This window comes from Oscarella lobularis, chromosome 1 (genome assembly GCF_947507565.1).
Source record: "Oscarella lobularis chromosome 1, ooOscLobu1.1, whole genome shotgun sequence".
In the NCBI taxonomy this organism is placed as follows: Eukaryota; Metazoa; Porifera; class Homoscleromorpha; order Homosclerophorida; family Oscarellidae; genus Oscarella; species Oscarella lobularis.
Genome location: NC_089175.1, coordinates 7,016,459 through 7,035,386, shown reverse-complemented (window position 1 = coordinate 7,035,386; position 18,928 = coordinate 7,016,459). Strand labels below are relative to the sequence as shown.

Here is an 18,928-nt window from a genome sequence, read left to right as displayed (position 1 = left end):
AGGCGTGGAGGAAATGAATCATTATGGGCTCTTAGTCCGATTAGTCGGGGTTGCGTGACCTCTTGGCTCGATCTTCCGTGTGGTCCGTTTTTCTATATTCGGTCCAGTGGGTCTGCATATATTGACGTTTGTATTTGTGTTTCCTACCGTGTCCATGGTCGTCCTTCCGTGTTGATCTCACTCTCCAAGGCGGGAGGGGCATCCCACTTGCGATCCTAATGTATTCATCAATGACGTCTGTCCTTGTACCCCGCCACCCGAGCGGACGCCCAGGCGTCGTAACGATGTCGCGATAGACAAACCACGACCGCTCTAATCGCATTTTTGAGCTACCAAAAGAATGCTGCAACAGGACCTCGAAAACCCTGAATACGTTTAGACTGAAATTCGATTACGCCGGCGAGAGTGGGTCATTACTATGGGATAATGCGAACAAGAACAGAAAATAATCAGTTGCATGCCTAAATGGGCTAGCTCTCATAGATGGATAGGTCAATCTTATTTACAGTACAGTGTGCCATTGCTACGTCACAGCGTCACGACTGCGTGCGCTACTAAAGGTCGAGTTGGTGAACGAAATGCGGCCGCGGTTCTTTCTTCCTCGTTTCCAGGCATATGGGCCGGCTGTCGCTCTTTTTTGCAATTCTAATTCAAGCACGTGAATGAGACTAAGGAGCGTTCAAGGTCTTGTTGAATTTTATTTGATGTCGACTTTTCGTATTGCGTATCCTTCAAGACCAGGCATCACCACATCAAGGCCAACTGTAATCATTGTATAGTACAATTCCGTGCTGCACGATGCAACTCCTTCGAAGATTCTATGACGCAACAAAGGCCAAGAAAGGGTGCAGTACATAAAAATTACAACACTCTAATTCTATAAATACACTTCTTTCTCCGTCCATTGCGCCTTGTCTCTGTACGCGACGCCAATTGCCAAGAAATTACAAGGGAAGATATGGAAGAATTTTCGTTGGGCATGCAGCCTGTTTCCAATACATCAAGAGCATGGGAGTTCTAATCGAATCCTCATTCCATAAACAAGGTTCAAATTTAGTGGCAGTGTCGTTACGTCACTTCAGTTTCGTCTGCGGGCGCTATTAATTAATTAATCAATTATGCCAGTGCTTATTGGTGACGACGTTGCGGCCGGTTCTTCCTTCCTCATCGTAGACCAGCTGGCAAGGTAAGTGGCCTTGCGCCTTCTACAATACAGTTGTACGTCACAACAAATTCGTCACGACTGCGCGCTATACAGATAACCGAAGGTCCCATTCGTGCAATATAATTTTGGCCGAGTCTTCCTTTCAACAACTAAAGCCTGAGCCGTATATAGAGAGTGCTCAATTAATTAATGCCGGATTAGTGACGGCGTGTTTTACGTCACCACAAATTCGTCACAGCTGCGCGCGCTATCAAACATAGCTTTCGTGCAAAATGGCGAACGAAGTTGGAAATGCGGCCGGCCCACTCGCCTGCAACCTCCTCTTATCCTTCCTCGCCTTTCTCATCGCCAAACGCCTCATCCCATCGATGTCGTCCCATTTCATTCGCGCGAAACTCTTCGGACGCGATCTGAACAAGACGTCGAACGATCCCGTGTACGTACGAAAGAAAGGGGACCCCGCGCCCGTCTCACCTTGCACCGCATATCGTTTTCTAGACCAGAAGGCCTGGGAGTCGTATGCGGAACGGTCTATCTCGTCGCAATGTTCGCATTCATACCATTTCCATTTCTTTTCGCTTGGCTACAAAGCGGACCACACCCCTTTCCACACGAACAAGTAAATCGAATTAGCGAAGGGCACGTCATCAGTTAAATAAATTAATTAATTTATCGTTATTAGTTTGTCGTTTTTCTTTCTGCATTGCTATCAATCTGCTGCATGATTCTTCTCGGCTTCGGCGACGACGTTCTCGATTTGCCATGGCGACACCGATTGATATTACCCACCGTGGCGTCGCTTCCTCTTCTCATGGCATATCTCGTGACAATCCAGAGAACAATTATCGTCGTTCCACTTCCACTACGATTCCTTCTAGGAAACAACATAGATCTAGGTACAGAGTCCTAATAAATAAATAAATAAAATATGTACATTATATCTAGGTTTGCTCTACTATATTTATATGGGCATGTTGGCTGTTTTCTGTACCAATTCCATCAACATTCTCGCTGGTATCAACGGCGTGGAGTGTGGTCAATCCGTTGTCATAGCAGCGTCTGTTGTCATTTTCAATATCATGGAGCTGATCTTTCAAGAGGCTGGCTGGTTTCATTTGTTCTCTCTCTATTTTCTTATACCCTTTCTGGGCGTGTCTCTCGCTCTTCTCCATCATAATTGGTATCCGTCTGCCGTTTTCGTTGGCGACACGTTCTGCTATTTCGCTGGAATGACGTTTGCCGTTGTGGGAATTCTTGGACACTTTGGAAAAACCCTACTTCTATTTTTCCTGCCACAAATTGTCAATTTTCTCTATTCTGTGCCGCAGCTTTTTAAAATTATTCCATGTCCAAGACATCGTCTTCCGAAGTGAGATTATAATAATTTATTGGATGTCGTATTTGAATGTTTTTCAAGGTTTCATCCTGAGAGTGGGTTGCTACATATGAGCTACTCTCAATTCAAGTCCAATGACTTGTCTCGCATTGGTCACATACTCCTTCACATTCTTAGCACATTTCACTTGGCTGACGTTCAGAGAGGAAAGGGGGAAGACGGCACGGAAATTCGAGTAAGCAATCTGACTCTCATCAATTTTGTCATTAAGATCGTGGGACCAATTCGTGAAGATAAATTGACCAAGTGCATGCTTGCAATACAGGCAAGATTATGACGCCTTAGAGAAATCGATTATGATTAATTAATTAATTAATTATTAGATATTGGGAAGTGCGGCTGCTCTCTTTATACGATATCCTCTAGCGTGGACATTCTATTGACTGTCATTATAAAATGTTTCATACATATGTGACGTCATGCATATAGATGGTATTTTGTAAACGTTTGAGCCTTCTTGAGCGTTCCTTTCTAGCGCACGTTCTATTTCTCTTTTCAGCTGAGACGCCTAAACGACTCTGTTGTGCTGTTCAACTTTTCGAATATCTTTAGCTCAACTTTTCTATTGATTTTATTGATTATATTATACGGGTCGTCTGGACACAGCTACTTAGAAGAAATCTCCCTTTGCTTGCCGTCCAGGGCCTCTACTTGCTTAGAACGCGGCGCAGACGAAAGACGGATGTCTCTCCGCCTGTCCAATGTACAAGAAAGGCTTCGCAGTGCCTCCTTTTTTTAATAGCGACAGATTCCATCTCCCCCTTTCCCATTGTCCCTAGATATGTACATAAAATCCTCGTTTAGCTACACTTCGTCTTTGCTGATGTCCCGATCAACGTTCTGCTGTATTTTCGAAGCCTCCTTTAGGTCCGAAAACGAAATCGAAATCGCGAGTCGCGAATCAGCTACAAGCGCATTTCATTGACGAATATCGCATAAACACGCTTGCCTCTGGATTCCACGTTCAGAAAATCGTCCATTAGATCGCAGGCTGAGCGAGGATCAAGTGTGAAGGAGAGAATACGTTGCGCACATTTTATTTCATACACGAGCTCATGCAAAACCTATAATATAGATGTCTACAGTATGTTTCGATTCTTCCTTTGTCCTTTCGTTCTGGTTCCTTCCTCCAGGCCTTCTATATGCCTTCGCGAATCGTTTTCATTCGTCTGTCTTTGATTTCGTTCATCGCTCTTCAACGCACCACCTAAAAATCAAACTCCTATTAGTCACTGTTTTAAAATAATCGCGGTACGTACCTTTTCTGAATGCGTTCGTATTAGCATTACCCGAGCTACACCACGGGGAGGTTCGAACGCTACGTAGCTCATGGCAGCCACCGCAAGCGATGACCACCGGTTCCAAAAAGTGTCGGGCGAGTATATTGACCTCATAGGCCCCCTCAATCAGTATCCGCCTGGATGAGTAGTCGGCCCCTAATACCGAATCCCCCGGCGCGACGATACCTGACCACATTGGTAAGCATATAGCTAAGAACCAGGGCTTCTGAGGAGGAGAGCGGCTGACCACAGTTTGTAGGAGTCGACAGGAAAGGACGTGCAATGCCTGAATCGAAGTCTCCTGAGCCAGATCATCAGCAATCTAATCGCGCCAATTGGTGAGATAAGTGCCGGCAACCAGACCGCTTGCGACACCCCCTCCGAGCCGTGTCTGTCTGTTCTTTCTTTTGTGTTTAACAGAATACAGCCGTGCCCACTCTGCCTAACGCAGGCCGTGCTCGTTTGGCAACAATAAGACGTATAAGCGATCTTTCCGCTCAGTGCGTGAACCGAGGCCGAAGCCCCCCATCGCCCTGCTTACAGGCTCCGGCACGGGATTAATCCGTGGGCCACGCTGATCCAACAATCCTGACTGTCCTTTTGCCAATCTCCCGAGCCAGTCCGTCAAGGATGAGACGCAGATTGCTCCACGCCGCACCCACCCTAGGCCTCAACTGAAGAGAAATCGGTGTGCGCGTTGCTTTTGAACAGCGTAGCCCCACCCATTGCTCTCATTGGTCCGTCAAAGTCACGTGGTTTCACCTAGAGCTGTCATTGGTTTCTCTGAATAGGTGCGAAAATAAAAACCGGTTTGACTGTTGATTACACAACGATTATGGTCAGCAATTCTATTTTTAGCAACGAATGATGTAAGCTTTCTCGCCTCAAGTTCAAGATTGTGGAAGATGCCTCGTGGTCGCCTTGCTCTTCTACATGGTTTCTTTTCTTACGTTTCGCGTAGATTATCGTAGAACGGGCATTCGCCGGCTCGTCATCGAACGGGACATCGTAGAACGAACGAACACGTGATTTCGTCTAATCGATGAAGAAGAAATCGTGGCGTAGAAGCCGAAAGCGCTCGACTTCGGCGCCGCGATGGCGTCGGAGCTAAAGAAGAATGCAAACGACGACGTAGGCAAACGTTCGGTCGATCGGGTGCCCTTTTTTCGCGACAAAAAAAAGCGATCTCTCCACGCGGCCTTCGCCGATCACTTTCTCCTTGTTTTTTTGCAGCGATCCACATCTAAGAAGCAAGAATCGATCGAGAAGTCGTGCTCAAGATCGGAGAAACGGTGCAAGTATTCGATCAAGTAACGTTCTTCTCGATCTCGATCTCTTCGTAGCTCTCACTCTCTTGTGTAGGCAAAGAGGAGCGATAGAAGGCTACATACGTCAAAGCGAACGGTGAGCGATAAGGAAAAGAGCGACTTCTATTTCATCCGTTCTTTCCTAGGAGAAAGAAAAACGCCACGAAAACAATAAAAAATCATCGCAAATTTTCACCGCTCCGTTGCCTCTAGCAACGAGTATCCACCGCAATTCGTGCCGTCTGTCGCCACCTCGCCGGAAGTCAGTTTTCCGTTTCCGTGGCGACGACAATGACGTCGTTTACGTCCGCACCGTCGTAGAAATTCCGTCGCCGTGACCATGACGACGCCTGAAAAGCAGTTACGTTTGAAACCGAAGACGTCGCAGAAGCCGATCGTCGTGCCGAAGAGAAGCTGATTGAGACGGAGAGAAGAAACGTTACGGCGTTCTGACTTGATATCGGGTATGCTTGGGACATGAAGAGTATTTGGATGCTGATTCTTTTTCTTAGGTCGTACGTATGTCTGACGCTTTTATTTCTCCGTGGGGATTTTGAGACCGTGTCACAGCAAAGAATGTCATGGTAAGTGATCTCTTTATCAGTAATGCATATACGATCTCAATTTTATCGATTTTAGATTGATTGTCATTCAATTTCCTAGCCAAAAGGGAAAGAGTCGTTCGGAAAGATTGATGAAGAATCGAGGTGGTGTCAACGTTCACAATAGAAGCTCCAGAGCCGATTGGCGAAAATCTGCACGGCGTTCAGACGGACCCACGATTCCAGCCTGTATGCTTGGGATTTGAAGAGTATTTGGATGCTGATTTTTTTCTTAGGTTGTATGTACGTCAGACGCTTTTATTTCTCCGTGGAGAATTGTGATTTTGAGACCGTGTCACAGCAAAGAATGTCATGGTAAGTGATCACTTTATCAATAATACGATCTCAATTTTATCGATTTCAGATTGATTGGCATCACTAGGGCGCTCTCTAGCCACAAGAGAAAGAGTCGTTCGGAAACATCGATGAAGAATCGAGGTGGTGTCCAACGATCACAACAGAAGCTCCAAAGCGGATTGGCAAAAAATCTGCGCGGCGTCAGACGGACTCACGATTCTGGTATGCTTGGGATATGAAGAGTATTTTGATGTTGATTTTTTCTTAGGTCGTACGTACGTACGTACGTACGTCTGGCGCTTTTATTTCTCCGTGGAGAATTGCAATTTTGAGACCGTGTCGCTGCACAGGATGTCATGGTAAGCGATCTGTTTATCAATAATGCATGATCTCCATTTTATTCATTTTAGATTGATTGTCTTTGTGGTATCAATGACAACTATACTAGAAGCTCCAAAGCCCATTGGGGCCTGAGAGAAAATCTGCAAGCTGTGTGCTCTTCGTATTTGTAGTTAGATAGTTCTTTTGTTTTTTTTTTACTTTTTCGTTTCCTGCACGTGAAGCTGAATGTTTTTCTTACGCCGCAGAACTGTAACCGTATCACATGAATACAATAAACGTCTACGGCACGCACGTCACGACGACTCATAGCACATACAGAGAGATGACGTTTTTATTTCATATACTCGGAAATAACCCGGAAGTAGCTCAGAGACGAAATAAAAATTTCTCTTGGCTTTTCCATGCGGGGAGGGGGCTTTGACCCAAGCCCCCCTAAGGAGGAACAGTTCACCCGTCTGTTCCGAGGGGTGCCTTTTATTATACATCCCAAAGGCACAGGGAAAATGTATGCCAGCTGCCCTCATTAGATCAATAGGCAGTCAGGCATATTTTGCTGTAGACGTCATTCTCCAAGAGAGACTACCAATATAGATAGTAGCCTCGTCCGGAGATACACGCCTTGTGAGTGGGCAGTTTTCCAGCTCGGGGCCGCACAACCGCTTCAGCGGTTGATGTAGGCCTGCCCAGGAGATGGGACAGTTTAGACGCTATGGCCTCGTTATCCAGGAGGCATACAAGCAGTTTAGGAGACCGCATCTATGGAATAAAGATGCGAATCTCCGCAGTCCGGCAGATGGACCGACCCGTCATGCTGAGGACGTTGGGACTGCGGTCTACCTCTTCGTCACTTCAATGGACTGCAGAAAGAAATGCCAACTATTAGATAAAATAAATTGTTTAGAAATAGTTAAATACCGTGACGTCATATGAAAATTAAATGCCCTTCTGTTTTATAAGAAGGGTGAAAGAGAGTTCAATTTGGAAAAACTGTGAGATACAAAACTAGCTCACGGTTTTTGCTCCATTGAGCTCAATTGGTCTCAAACAACGATAACTATTGTTTGAGAAATTAGAAAATAAAAATTTGTCAAGTCATGCGGGAAAGAGCAAGAATTAGCAACATCGCATTTTGCTATTCAAAATAACATAATTTTGAACTTTGTAATTTTACGTAGAATACATAACCCAAAAAGATTTTAATTTAATTAAAATGTATAGCTAAAACATCGTGGATAACGATATAGCAGAAAAGGGAGCCTACAAGAGCTGCTACTCATAAGCCCCAACCATGTACAGACAAGTTGGAGGACCAGCTAACAATACAGTATATCTAGGAAGTGGGGAGTTGATTAGCTCTTGGTTGCGAGAAACTTGATACAAAAACGCTCGTTTAGCCTCGGCATCCATTCTAGGAGTTCTCATGCCAAAGACTTACTTTTTTTTGCCTAATTCTATTATCCGTTCTTCTTTCAATTCCTGCATCTGTTTCTCTGAGAGAGCATGGAAATCTCGTAGCTCCTTCCCCTGATAACGTGTCAGTTTCACGATTCGCTCGCGTTCCGTCTGACGTTCGACCACTGAGAAACGATTTTGCCAACCGGCGAAGTCCCATCACCACTCAAAATCTAAAGAAAAGGAGAGGGCGATTAAATAATTCTATAAAAACCCGCTCGTACTTGAAATTCAGCATCGTTGAAGCACTTGCAAAGGCCACACCAGCAAGGGCCTGTAGTGAGCAGCTGCGTGACGTCATTGGCATCATTTGCAAAAATATGTATACCTTAGGGGTCATATCACTTATCGTTTACACCATTTGGGACCGAAAGACAGACCTTAGGATCCATTGATTCTTCTTTCAGCATCTACCACACGCATTTAGTCACGCAAATAGTACTAAATTTCACTTTCTGATATGCAAAGCGCGTGAAGCAAGTACGAATGGACAGCGGGTCCGAAATAGGGGCCCCCGAATACGACTTCACTAAGTCGCTGACAGAAATAGTCAATTTGAACAAAATTCAAAGGAGCGACGGAGCGATAGACGCGCGATTGCTTACGAGGGAGCGGATGCGTCGCGGCCATTGGGCGATGAGGAAGGGGCGGGGCTGCTTCCGCAGGAAAGAAAACATCGTTCTCGCTCAACGGACCGGCCTTGCGTCTTTGAGAAGAAAAAACGAGTCTAAGGACAGAAGAGGGCGCTTCGAATGCTTATGTTCATCTAACGATTATACGTCGTTTTCTTCTCGACTCCTTTGGTCCGGCGACCCACATTTGCTCCTGGCAACGGCGTAGGAGAGAAGGACAAACGTCGACAATCCTCATGACTGAGCGGTTTCTCCGATACTCTTGTATCTATGCCCATACTGATGATAGTACCTACAGTACAGCCACACAGGATTCTTTTCAAGCGCGCTAATGATGACGCGTAGAAAATGCAGTAATTTCTTTAGCCGTGCTTCTGGGTTACGAGGTTACTTCAAGGTTAGACTAAATTGCCTTAGACCAGACCTTCTGGTACCGAGGCTACCTTATAGGTATGTATAATTCAAGTTTTAATTAATTACCCATGGTTTCAATTGCTTTCATGTCGCTTCTCCACGAGGAAAGAAACTCAACTGGCGTCAAGAGGTGAAAGCGATGACGTGATTACTCAATATGAACGCACAAAACTTGAAAAGATACCAATAGTAAAAATTGAAATTGCTACGCATACCGAGAAAAGCTGAAAGCTAAAAAATTCATAAAAGCAGAGATTGGGGACTGTTGTAAGACAAAAACGGAAAACAAATGTACGGTTCCAAAGAAAAAAAAATTCGTCATTTACTCACTTCTTGTTCATATGGTCCGCTCAAACCATGGCAAAACAGTTTTCCACTATCGTCTTTTAAATCTATGCAACCTATGAATTCCATTTGAAAAAGTCTGTTATAACTTTACCGTATTTCAAAATGTCTAACAGCGCCTCTGGCGGTGCCCCATCCAATTGATGGGGTGATCCTCCAAATCGAAAGAAATACAAAAAACCTCTTTTATTAACGACGGAGCAGACCGACTGAAACCCTGTTGGAGCTGGCTCACCTGATATTTCCACCTGTCAAATAAACGTCTTGTTAAAATGTTATATAAAAAGAATTATATTACCATATTGCACTTTTGAGAGCGAATTATAATCATTTGGGCGCGAGACAGAGGAAACCTTTCTTCCCCGTATCCCCATAAGACAAACGCAACTGGCCCCCCCAATGCGGGAATATTAACAACGACCGTCGAATGGAGGAATCGAGGTATGAGAGGATGATCCAATTTCAGTTCAATCCACTCCTACGCAAAATACACACTATTTATATAATTAATGACAAACCTATCTCATTATACCAGTGAGTTGAGCCCGAATAGAAAAACATCACAAAATACTGGCATACCATTATTACCGCCAATAAGAATTGCTTGATTAACATCAACTGCAGTAAAGGAATGCCCCTGCCGAGGACATGGTTTATTTCCTGTGCACTGAGCTAGAATCGCAGTCCCTTCAAACAAATGACTACATCAAATTAAAGACAGTTTAAACGTCACTCACTCTTTTGGGGAGAAAACAACCAAACTTCATTATTCCACCCCTCGGAGGGATCAACAGGATTAGGAAAGAATTGAGCTTCCTTCGGTTTTGAGGAAACGTTTGCTCCTAATCCTCCCATCAGGACAAGGCGTTCATCTCCTTCCTTTCCTAACACGCACACTCCATGATGCGATCTCCCGGTGGGCGTCGATTGGTTTTCGGGAACGATTCGTTCCCATTCGAGCGTCAAACCATCTAATTTGTGGAGAGCGTTCGAAAAGGCGCGACGGCCGAAAGAGGAGTAGGAACCACCGAATTGATATATGTCCCGATTTTGAACGACGCCGATTCGTGAATCGGAACATGGATGAGGCATGTCGGATGGGCTGTTTGACTTTGCTTGTCGTCGATACCATTGTCTTGTCAACAAATCAAAGCACTCGATCACATCGGGAGAGCACTCGTACTCGTCTCCCGTCGATTTCACCGATATTCCTCCCCACAGAAGCATCACATCATTGACAACTGCGGCGACGTGTCCAATTCGAGATGGCGGACACGCAGAAGACATTGTCGAGAAGGAGGATAGAATAGAGAAAATGGAATCGAGTGCGTCAAGGACGAGAGATCACAAAGAGTCTATACTTGGTCCAGGGAGAACAATGATGATTGATCTAAACCGAAATCGTTCTTTGTCGAGGCAGCAACCTTTGCAGTACGACACAATCACGCCGGCGACGACTCAAACGGCTCGAACGGGAGGTATAGCACGTATCGGCGGCTATAGAGTCACGGGGTGAAACAAAGCATCACGCGACAGGAATATGCAAATACTTTGATAAACTTTGAGCCACATCCTTTAGCCTTAGAGCATTAGAGAATAAATTCATTTTCAAAATTCATTTTGAGCAATCGTCGGCAGTCTGATCGAGAGATGTCGCTTTCTCTATTCCGTGTTTCTATAGAAACTGAACTGTACATATTTTTAAATTAAAAACAATATTTCTACAATTACTATTTCCGCAATGGTTCTTGCGCTTCGTTTAGCCTCATTGTGTCTCCACCCATTAATCCAATCTCCAGCGTTTGCAGCGCCATGCGCCGTCTTTCTGCACTAATAGAGAGATATGCATCTCATTGATTCTGTGCATCATTCTACTAGAGACACCATTTTCATATTAGGATTTCACAAAAGCTGAAATGAAAATTCCTCCAATTGTTTTCCATAAGCGAAAGTTGATTCATAACGATCCCCAATTGGAAATTCTATCACAGCCTAGACGCAATTGTATATAATTTTAAAAGGGCAATTTTCTCCTTCATACAGAGATTCAGTTCAGTTCCGGCGACGTAATCATGTCGGAGCTGCCAACGAGCGCGCTCGAAGAACCAACAAGTTGGTCTACCAGTATCAAGAAATCGAACGAGGAACTGACTTTCAAATTCGTTCTTGTTTCATGTCTTGTATAACTGTTTCTTTGCTTGTACTTGTTTGCAGTCGACAAAACGATGCATTGGAATTGCAAATACTTCGGCATCTCCGCGAAGCATGAGTAGGACGCGATTCCTTAGCGTCGAAAGCGACTGGCTCCTGGCGATGAAAAGCACTAGCGTGCGCTACACGGTGTTCAAGGAATTGCAGTCTTTGACGTCACCAAGAAGACTCTTTGAAAAAAAACAATAATATAATACGATAATAAATTTTTATATTCTTTTACTTGGGCATTGACTAATTGTTGATAGACGCCTCCAAGGTGATGAGCTGCGCATGCTTGCCGTTTTCTGCAACGCGACCGTGTTCGATTGCGATGATGAGGTTGGCGTTCTGTACGGTGGTCAATCGATGGGCGACAATGATTGTCGTTCGTCCTGCTCTCGCCTAAATATATTAATTTAATTATTGACTTTTTCTTTGTGACGACTTTGTCTAATGCTTCTCGGACTATGTGTTCGTTGTGCGAGTCGAGAGCCGACGTTGCTTCGTCTAATAGGAGGATTTTTGGATCGCGGATAACTGCTCTTGCTATTGCGATGCGTCGTTTCTCTCCACCCGAACACTGGGTCCCCCTTTCTCCCACGAGAGTATGATAACCCTATGAGGAAAAATGATTATTAGGAAATACCACGTGGTCTTTCTCTCTCTCTCTCTCTCTCTCTCTTGCCTTCGGTAGTTTCGTTATAATGAGTGCGCGTTTGCGAGTTTCGCCGCTCGCACGACTTCCGCCTTCGTGGCGTCCTCTTTTCCGTACATAATGTTCTCTTCGATTGTGACGTCAAAGAGGATGGGCTCCTGACTGACCACGCCTATCTGACGTCGCAGCCATTGGAAATTTAATCTTCGAATGTCGTGGCCATCCAATTTGACCTAGAGAAGGAAACGTGATCATAACATTGGAGAGTAAAGAATATTTTTTATATACTCTTCCTGCTGTTGGGTCATAGAATCTTTGTAGGAGTTGTATCAGCGTGCTTTTCTCACATCCATTTGCGCCCACGAGCGCTTTCGTTTCCCCACTATTTACACTGAACGTGATGCTGTTTAATATCTGTAACAACGAATTAAATATATGTGAAACACTATTGACCTTGATGCCTGGTCTCGAAGGATAGGAGAAGTCAACGTCAATAAATTCGATGAGACCTTGAACGCTACGTAATCGCATTCCCGTTTCAGCAGAAGAATCAATTTTGGGTTTCTGTGGAAAGAGAGTCATTGAGGAGAACGTGGACATGAGGACACGTACGTGATTTAGTATTGCAAAAAGACCGGCTGCTGCTCCAGTAGCAGTAGCAAACCTAAAGAAAATATATAAGTCTATTAAACTCCTTTTCCACGTGACTATTACTTGAAAAAATTCGGAGCAGCATAACCTAGCATAAACGTTCCAATCAAGAGAGCATAGAAAGTCTGTATAACGCACACGTATGTAGATAATTGCTCTATATTCATTTCTTACTGTGAGGACATTTCCTGGCGTCATTTCTTCTCTCTCAATAAGCTTTGACCCATACCTATATACAAAGTCGTGTATGCATGAAGTCTAGATTTACGTAGGCCTTCTGCTAACCAAAACGCTAATGCAAACATGCTGAATAATACGAAATAGACACAGCCCACTGCCACGCCCGATGACACGCCCTTCTTCCTTCCCAAACGACGTGCATCATCCAAACAAGCTTCATATCTAAATAATAAATAATTATTTAAATTAATTAATTAATTATATATACTTTGTAGCTGCTTTGTTTTGGCCTCTAAATGCTTCACTGTTCGAATTGCGGCCAGAACTTCTTCAGCTATGACTCCGGCTCTTCCGTAGGCCGTTTGAACTTGAGTCGAAAACCTCGCCACCAACTAAGACAATACATAAATAAATACCGATTAATTAAAGTAATGAGTTTTTCACCTTCGATGTGAATGCCAGACTTATGACGAGTAAGGGAACGAGAGATAGGACTACGAGTGTCATTTCCCAGCTCTTCCAAAACGCTATTCCGAGACCGGCAACAAAGGAGGCGAGCCCTTGAATGAACACGCCCACTTTGTCACCAATCCCCTCATGAACTTTCTCAATACCACTAATAGAATAATCATTAGGAAGAATTATTTATTATTGATGGCTTACTCAACCAATTGGCTAATTATTTCCGCGTGATTATGCAAATCAAACCAGCCAACTTCCTGCGCCAAAATGGCCTTAAGAAACAGCCTTTCTCATTCGAGTAATTTGCCTCTGCAAAGCCATCACCCAGAGAGAAATTTGAAAGAAGGCAAAGACAAGCGTAATCGCTCCAATAATAGCGAAATAAATCGCCCTCTTCGCCATCTCCGATTCAAAGTCAAGACATTTAGGTTTTAGGCAAGGAAGTCGACGTCATTGATTCATTACAAAACATGACACGTGACCGACTACTATCCAACGCGTTGGGACCTTCGATGAGATCGAACGTCGCGTCGGGTATTGTGACGTTGTTGCCTTGGAAATGATTGATAAAAATGACGTCGATTCTATCAGCAAATCGATACTAGAAAATAAAAAATAAATAGTTATTAACTTAACTTAGGAGAAGTAAGTTTAAATAAATATTTAATTCAAATATAAATAGCTACATCTTAACACAATATAATCTAATTAGGTAGGTAAGTCGTTTTTTCGTGATGCCTAAGCCCTTCTCTCAATCTGTGAACCCCTTGGTTACCAAAGTGTGATAAGAGACTGGCTTTAGTTTCGGTTCAACGGGACTCGAATTACGAGAAATCATACGTTACCTTATAAAAACATCGTAGGGTTTCTTTGCTTCTTCTTCTTACCTGTCTGATACTTCGCTTGAGCGATGTGTCGTCGTTTTCCTTCGTTTCGCTTCCCCGTTGGGGACCCCGTTCGATGTCGCCCGCAAACCCGGAGGAGGCGAATAGGCGTGGTCTCGTCGAACAACGGCTTTCTACGAGCGAAATCGATCCCTGAGCTTCTCGTTCGACTCTTCGATGACCAAACGAGTGGCTCGATGTAGCGAAACGTCGCGACGAATCGCCGTGGGAGAGATAGCGCGAGCTGAGACGACGTACCGGTAAGGGGACCCGCCGAGTCGACGCGAATGCGCTCGACCCGAAACGTACCTCAATAAATTTAAGGGTGGGGCTTCTTGCGAGCTTCCGCGGCTTCTCCCAGGAGGAAAGAAACGCAACTAGCCTCAGGAGATGGAAGCGATCACGTGATTGATTCAATCAATAACCTAGATGTACACTAAACTAAAATTTTAGATAATGATGGCCCGTTGTTGGCCATCATGTGATCCCAGAACACCCTTAGCATGATGACCACTTCTTTACTCCATTAGTGCCTACAGTATGTGCAATTATGGGCATCAGATTGTCTAACCACGGCGTGCTTATACAGAATTTATCTGCACGAAAAAATTTACTATTTGATATGTCATGTGAGGATGACACAGAGCTACCCAACATCTCTGCCCCATCGAGTAATTGTGCATGCAACGTGTCAGGGGAAATTTATCAGCTTGCACGACCTGCTGGTTAGCTATACCTCCTCAGGTGACTGTGTCATGAGGCACATTATCAGCTCGCAGCACGCAAACCCAAGCTGCTCCTGTACTGGGTTCTCTCGATAATGTGTCCCGTTATATGTACACTTTAGTACGTCATTATTGTGAAAAACTACGGAATATAGCATCCAATTCTAGAACTCTCGGAACTTTGCCTCGACTCATGAATTCTAATTAGAAAGAGTGAGATGATGGAAACAGGTGACGCTCTTCTATATTGCTCAAAAACCGCGTCCGCGCGAGGAAGCGAGACAACCGCAGCAACAGGTGACACACAGCTAGCACAGCTGACTGTGGCAACGCGGGAAACGCCGCGCCACGCCAAGGCTCTGCCACGGTGGAAGCCAAGCACATAAATCAAATACACAGCTGAATCGTTAATATCTGTCCTACTTTCAAAGACGTCCATAACTAAGAAACTCCAAGGACCAAGTTGTGGCACAGCCGCATGGGGGATACGTCAACCGCTGACACTAACGGCAGCTGACACTAACGGAAAAACAAACCGCGTCAGCCGGCCATGCAGGTCCGCGGCGCTGCCTATAAAAAAGGAGGCCCAAGCGAACGAAGCTCACAACTCCGACTAACTCGATAATTCAACATGACGATTACCGTTTATTTCTCTAGGGGCCATGAGGAATTCTCAGAGGAAAAGAATATGCCGGAAAAGGGGGTGGCGGCTGAAGTCAATGACCACCGAAAATGGCTCATATACCGCTATAGCAATTGCAACGGCAACCCAAGCCAATCGACAAGCAAAGTCAACGTTCGTATCATTGATGCGACCATGGGCAAGGTCAGCGATTTTGGTGACATACTGTCCGTAAGACCACTCAATTCTTCGGAGAAACACCTTACCCTTTTCGACCACTATCACTACGGAGGCATATGCCAGGGCTGCAGCGACTCGGTCGACGAACTTGGAAGGTCGGACTGGAGTTCGGCTATCATCAACACGGATGGCAGGTGGACGTTCTATGAAGGCGTTCAACAGACGGGTCCCAATTCGACGAAAGACAGCGGCGAATACCCGACTCCCGACGACTTGGGCATGAGAAACGACGCCATTAAGAGCGTCAAACTGCACTGAGTCTGTGAGCCCGACGTTGAACTGACTTCAAATTTGTCTTTTTCTTTTGGTTTGTCTTGTCTGTACGCGTTTGCCGGTTCCAAAAAACGTCCGAAGTAAGGGCGTTCGCATTTCATTTCGTTCGCTTGTCTAATTGATCGGTGAGGCCTCCTCCCCCCCCCCGCGATTGTTTGGAATAGAGATCTCGGCTCCTTTGTTCAATGAGATAAGAGCGAAGAATTTCTTCCATCGAGTGAAGATGAGAACGCTTCGAGGCGTCACAACGCTAATCACATCTTCCACTCTTGGGGAGCCGGATGCAACTACTCGCGTTCTTTTTGCGACAGCTCTTCGCAATTCTACACAAATAAAAATAATTTTATATCTATCCGTAAATCGATTGCGGAGAAGCTTCTTGTTCGAGTCTTCGACGATGGAATGAGTGAATCGATGCAGCGAAATGTCGCTACACCGCGCGAGCTGAGATGATAAAGAACGGTGAAACGGTAAGGGGGTCCATTGAGCCGACGCGAGAGCGAACAACCAGAAACGTACCTCAATAAATTAAGCGTGGGTTAAGGTTCGCAATCGCATCGTCAACTTCTCGCCGGAAGCGGCAAAGAAACCGGTCTGAGAAAATATTAATGAATAGAAATTAATGACACGTGACCTAATATTACCTGCAACATGTGCGAAACGCCGGAGAGAGCGCCAACGGCAACGAAAGCAACCGAATAGACGACGGCTTTATCCAGCAACTCATCCTCTTTCAAACCATACGTCTAAAGACAACAAATAAATAGAAAAATAAATAGAAAATTATTTTGAGATTACCTTAAAGACTTCTCCTGGTAAAACAGCGAATACGGGTCACGTTCCCCCGCTCACATGAAGGTACCCAATAGAATAATTTTCATTTCTGGCGAATTCATTTGCCTCTTGCATCTTCTTGACAATCGCATCCGAATCGTCACCTCCAAGACGCTCTTCACACAAACTATCCTCATCCTCATTCATATCAACGATGGTATCCGTAATCCCATCATTAGCAAAATCGGTTACGGAGTGACTCCGCCCCCACGCAATCCCCTTGAGGGAGAGACAGCTCACTTGGGACGCCGTGCGCCGAAGTGCGCGCATCGAACGAACGGAACGAAGCGACGACGAATTGCGTCCTTGGACTTTCGATTGTACGGCGATGAGAGGATTCTTTCGAAGACCCAACCACTTGGGCGGGGTCCCATCAAATCGTCCACGCCCGAATCATCAACGTCATCATCTTTGACGTCACCAAGAAGACTCTTTGAAAGAAACAATAATATAATACGATAATAAATTTTTATATTCTTTTACTTGGGCATTGACTAATTGTTGATAGACGCCTCCCAAGTTGATGAGCTGCGCATGCTTGCCGTTTTCTGCAACGCGACCGTGTTCGATTGCGATGATGAGGTTGGCGTTCTGTACGGTGGTCAATTGATGGGCGACAATGATTGTCGTTCGTTCTGCTCTCGCCTAAATATATTAATTATTTATTTAATTATTGACTTTTTCTTTGTGACTTTGTCTAATGCTTCTTGGACTATGTGTTCGTTGTGCGAGTCGAGAGCCGACGTTGCTTCGTCTAATAGGAGGATTTTTGGATCGCGGATAACTGCTCTTGCTATTGCGATGCGTCGTTTCTCTCCACCCGAACACTGGGTCCCCCTTTCTCCCACGAGAGTATGATAACCATATGAGGAAAAATGATTATTAGGAAATACCACGTGGTCTTTTTCTCTCTCTCTTGCTTTGGGTAGTTTCGTTATAAATGAGTGCGCGTTTGCGAGTTTCGCCGCTCGCACGACTTCCTTCTTCGTGGCGTCCTCTTTTCTGTACATAATGGTCTCTTCGATTGTGACATCGAAGAGGATGGGCTCCTGACTGACCACGCCTATCTGACGTCGCAGCCATTGGATATTTAATTTTCGAATGTTGTGACCATCCAATTTGACCTAGAGAAGGAAACGCGTTATTCATAAAAAATTCTTTGTTCACGTGACTTTCACTTGAAAAAAATTCGGAGCAGTATGATAAACGTTCCAATCAAGAGAGCATAGAAAGTCTATAGAACACAAAAAACGTATGTAGATAAATGCTATATATTTATTTCTTACCGTGAGAACATTTCCTGGCGTCATTTCTTCTCTCTCAATAAGCATCGACCCATACCTGTATAAAGAGTTGTTTGCGTATGTATGCATGAAGTCTAGATCTACTACAAACCAAAACGCCTCATTGATTCTATGCATCATTCCACCCAAGTAACTTCCTTCATATCTTGAAGTCAAAATAAAAATTCCTTCAATTTTTCCGTTGAAAAATTTCAGAACGGTCTCCATCACAGCCTAGACGCAATTGCCTGTATCATTAAAACTACATTAAATACAGTTCAGTGCAGACAAAGAGGACAACCGTGGCTTTCGACTAGCGAAATCGATCGCAGAGCTTCTTGTTCGACTCTTCAACGATGAAATGAGAGAAAAGATGCAGTCAAATGTCGCTACGAGTCGCCGCATGAGAGTAGCGCGAGCTGAGATGATAAACAACGCTGTAACGGTAAGGGGACCCACTGAGCCGACGCGATTGCGAACGACCAGAAACGCACCTCAATAAATTAAAGAGTGGGTTTCTGCGGGCTTCCGCGGCTTCTAGCTCCCAGGAGGAAAGAAACGCAACCGGCCATGAGATGAAAGCGTTCACGTGATTAATACATGTAGTAGTCTGTCATTGTACGTTTTCAGCAGGCACAAAAGATGCTATTCTAAAAAATTGAAAAGGATTTACAAACCGAGAAAAGATGAAAAA

The 18,928-nt window shown here is 44.7% G+C and overlaps 3 protein-coding genes and 4 long non-coding RNA genes across 24 annotated transcripts; 2 read left to right on the top strand and 5 right to left on the bottom strand.

Moving 5' to 3' along the window:
* Positions 1 to 487: 487 nt before the first annotated feature.
* LOC136197777 (UDP-N-acetylglucosamine--dolichyl-phosphate N-acetylglucosaminephosphotransferase-like) lies at positions 488 to 3,162 on the top strand. 3 transcript variants are annotated; one of them, XM_065987619.1, is made up of 8 exons: positions 488 to 1,045; positions 1,126 to 1,186; positions 1,259 to 1,601; positions 1,664 to 1,784; positions 1,848 to 2,061; positions 2,111 to 2,534; positions 2,583 to 2,826; positions 2,885 to 3,162. In XM_065987619.1, the coding sequence occupies exons 3-8, from the start codon at positions 1,438 to 1,440 to the stop codon at positions 2,942 to 2,944; spliced, it is 1,227 nt and encodes a 408-aa protein (XP_065843691.1). In that variant the 5' UTR covers positions 488 to 1,045; positions 1,126 to 1,186; positions 1,259 to 1,437; the 3' UTR covers positions 2,945 to 3,162. The 3 variants fall into 3 exon arrangements, with proteins under 3 accessions (XP_065843691.1, XP_065843678.1, XP_065843684.1); XM_065987606.1 differs by having other exon boundaries at positions 1,126 to 1,601; XM_065987612.1 differs by having other exon boundaries at positions 488 to 1,601; positions 2,885 to 2,993; positions 3,061 to 3,162.
* A 1,572-nt stretch (positions 3,163 to 4,734) lies between these two features.
* LOC136197798 (uncharacterized) lies at positions 4,735 to 6,685 on the top strand. The gene is made up of 10 exons (XR_010672602.1): positions 4,735 to 4,972; positions 5,075 to 5,151; positions 5,204 to 5,245; positions 5,295 to 5,612; positions 5,661 to 5,732; positions 5,788 to 5,939; positions 5,987 to 6,065; positions 6,115 to 6,269; positions 6,316 to 6,406; positions 6,458 to 6,685. It is a non-coding gene; the product is annotated as an uncharacterized lncRNA (long non-coding RNA).
* A 34-nt stretch (positions 6,686 to 6,719) lies between these two features.
* On the bottom strand, positions 6,720 to 8,786 carry LOC136199993 (uncharacterized). Of its 4 annotated transcripts, none has more exons than XR_010673271.1 (4): positions 8,222 to 8,786; positions 8,066 to 8,169; positions 7,825 to 8,014; positions 6,720 to 7,246 (listed from the first exon to the last, which is right to left on the bottom strand). It is a non-coding gene; the product is annotated as an uncharacterized lncRNA (long non-coding RNA). The 4 variants fall into 4 exon arrangements; XR_010673270.1 differs by having other exon boundaries at positions 6,720 to 8,014; positions 8,222 to 8,378; positions 8,447 to 8,786; XR_010673272.1 differs by having other exon boundaries at positions 6,720 to 8,014; positions 8,222 to 8,251; positions 8,447 to 8,786.
* Positions 8,787 to 9,059: 273 nt separating this feature from the next.
* LOC136183803 (kelch domain-containing protein 2-like) lies at positions 9,060 to 11,569 on the bottom strand. 2 transcript variants are annotated; one of them, XM_065970577.1, is made up of 9 exons: positions 11,274 to 11,569; positions 11,117 to 11,224; positions 10,964 to 11,062; positions 10,783 to 10,916; positions 9,970 to 10,729; positions 9,765 to 9,919; positions 9,531 to 9,710; positions 9,327 to 9,480; positions 9,060 to 9,279 (listed from the first exon to the last, which is right to left on the bottom strand). In XM_065970577.1, exons 5-9 carry the CDS (start codon positions 10,517 to 10,519, stop codon positions 9,206 to 9,208), a joined length of 1,113 nt encoding a protein of 370 aa, XP_065826649.1. In that variant the 5' UTR covers positions 10,520 to 10,729; positions 10,783 to 10,916; positions 10,964 to 11,062; positions 11,117 to 11,224; positions 11,274 to 11,569; the 3' UTR covers positions 9,060 to 9,205. The 2 variants fall into 2 exon arrangements, with proteins under 2 accessions (XP_065826649.1, XP_065826656.1); XM_065970584.1 differs by having other exon boundaries at positions 10,783 to 10,907.
* Positions 11,570 to 11,686: 117 nt separating this feature from the next.
* LOC136183866 (uncharacterized) lies at positions 11,687 to 12,278 on the bottom strand. Its single transcript, XR_010669256.1, has 3 exons — positions 12,111 to 12,278; positions 11,892 to 12,041; positions 11,687 to 11,827 (listed from the first exon to the last, which is right to left on the bottom strand). It is a non-coding gene; the product is annotated as an uncharacterized lncRNA (long non-coding RNA).
* A 178-nt stretch (positions 12,279 to 12,456) lies between these two features.
* LOC136183819 (phosphatidylcholine translocator ABCB4-like) lies at positions 12,457 to 18,824 on the bottom strand. 10 transcript variants are annotated; one of them, XM_065970614.1, is made up of 11 exons: positions 14,567 to 14,666; positions 14,261 to 14,391; positions 13,575 to 13,974; positions 13,356 to 13,527; positions 13,180 to 13,303; positions 13,017 to 13,133; positions 12,906 to 12,960; positions 12,795 to 12,856; positions 12,693 to 12,744; positions 12,542 to 12,644; positions 12,457 to 12,494 (listed from the first exon to the last, which is right to left on the bottom strand). In XM_065970614.1, exons 6-11 carry the CDS (start codon positions 13,034 to 13,036, stop codon positions 12,463 to 12,465), a joined length of 324 nt encoding a protein of 107 aa, XP_065826686.1. In that variant the 5' UTR covers positions 13,037 to 13,133; positions 13,180 to 13,303; positions 13,356 to 13,527; positions 13,575 to 13,974; positions 14,261 to 14,391; positions 14,567 to 14,666; the 3' UTR covers positions 12,457 to 12,462. The 10 variants fall into 10 exon arrangements, 9 of the variants coding, with proteins under 9 accessions (XP_065826686.1, XP_065826693.1, XP_065826702.1 ...); XM_065970621.1 differs by having other exon boundaries at positions 14,149 to 14,501; positions 14,567 to 14,656; XM_065970630.1 differs by having other exon boundaries at positions 14,219 to 14,501; positions 14,567 to 14,656.
* Positions 15,554 to 17,182, bottom strand: LOC136183874 (uncharacterized). 3 transcript variants are annotated; one of them, XR_010669259.1, is made up of 4 exons: positions 16,916 to 17,182; positions 16,762 to 16,863; positions 16,637 to 16,711; positions 15,554 to 16,561 (listed from the first exon to the last, which is right to left on the bottom strand). It is a non-coding gene; the product is annotated as an uncharacterized lncRNA (long non-coding RNA). The 3 variants fall into 3 exon arrangements; XR_010669261.1 differs by having other exon boundaries at positions 15,554 to 16,440; XR_010669257.1 differs by having other exon boundaries at positions 15,554 to 16,711.
* Positions 18,825 to 18,928: the final 104 nt, after the last annotated feature.

Bases quoted from the DNA above. Each gene is read 5' to 3' on its own strand.
- LOC136183819 (XM_065970595.1), bottom strand. From the start codon at position 18,462: ATGGAGACCGTTCTGAAATTTTTCAACGGAAAAATTGAAGGAATTTTT. The intron at 12,857-18,237 runs GTAAGAAATAAA...TGCGTTATACAG, and splicing joins CGCCAGGAAATGTTCTCACG to ACTTTCTATGCTCTCTTGAT. The intron at 12,645-12,692 runs GTACGTGTCCTC...CTCTTTCCACAG, and splicing joins TTTTTGCAATACTAAATCAC to AAACCCAAAATTGATTCTTC.
- LOC136183803 (XM_065970577.1), bottom strand. From the start codon at position 10,519: ATGTCTTCTGCGTGTCCGCCATCTCGAATTGGACACGTCGCCGCAGTT. The intron at 9,920-9,969 runs GTGAGTGACGTT...ATTTGTTTGAAG, and splicing joins GTTGTTTTCTCCCCAAAAGA to GGACTGCGATTCTAGCTCAG. The intron at 9,280-9,326 runs GTAAAGTTATAA...TAGGTTGCATAG, and splicing joins GTTAGACATTTTGAAATACG to ATTTAAAAGACGATAGTGGA.
- LOC136197777 (XM_065987619.1), top strand. From the start codon at position 1,438: ATGGCGAACGAAGTTGGAAATGCGGCCGGCCCACTCGCCTGCAACCTC. The intron at 2,062-2,110 runs GTACAGAGTCCT...CATTATATCTAG, and splicing joins AGGAAACAACATAGATCTAG to GTTTGCTCTACTATATTTAT. The intron at 2,827-2,884 runs GCAAGATTATGA...ATTAATTATTAG, and splicing joins AGTGCATGCTTGCAATACAG to ATATTGGGAAGTGCGGCTGC.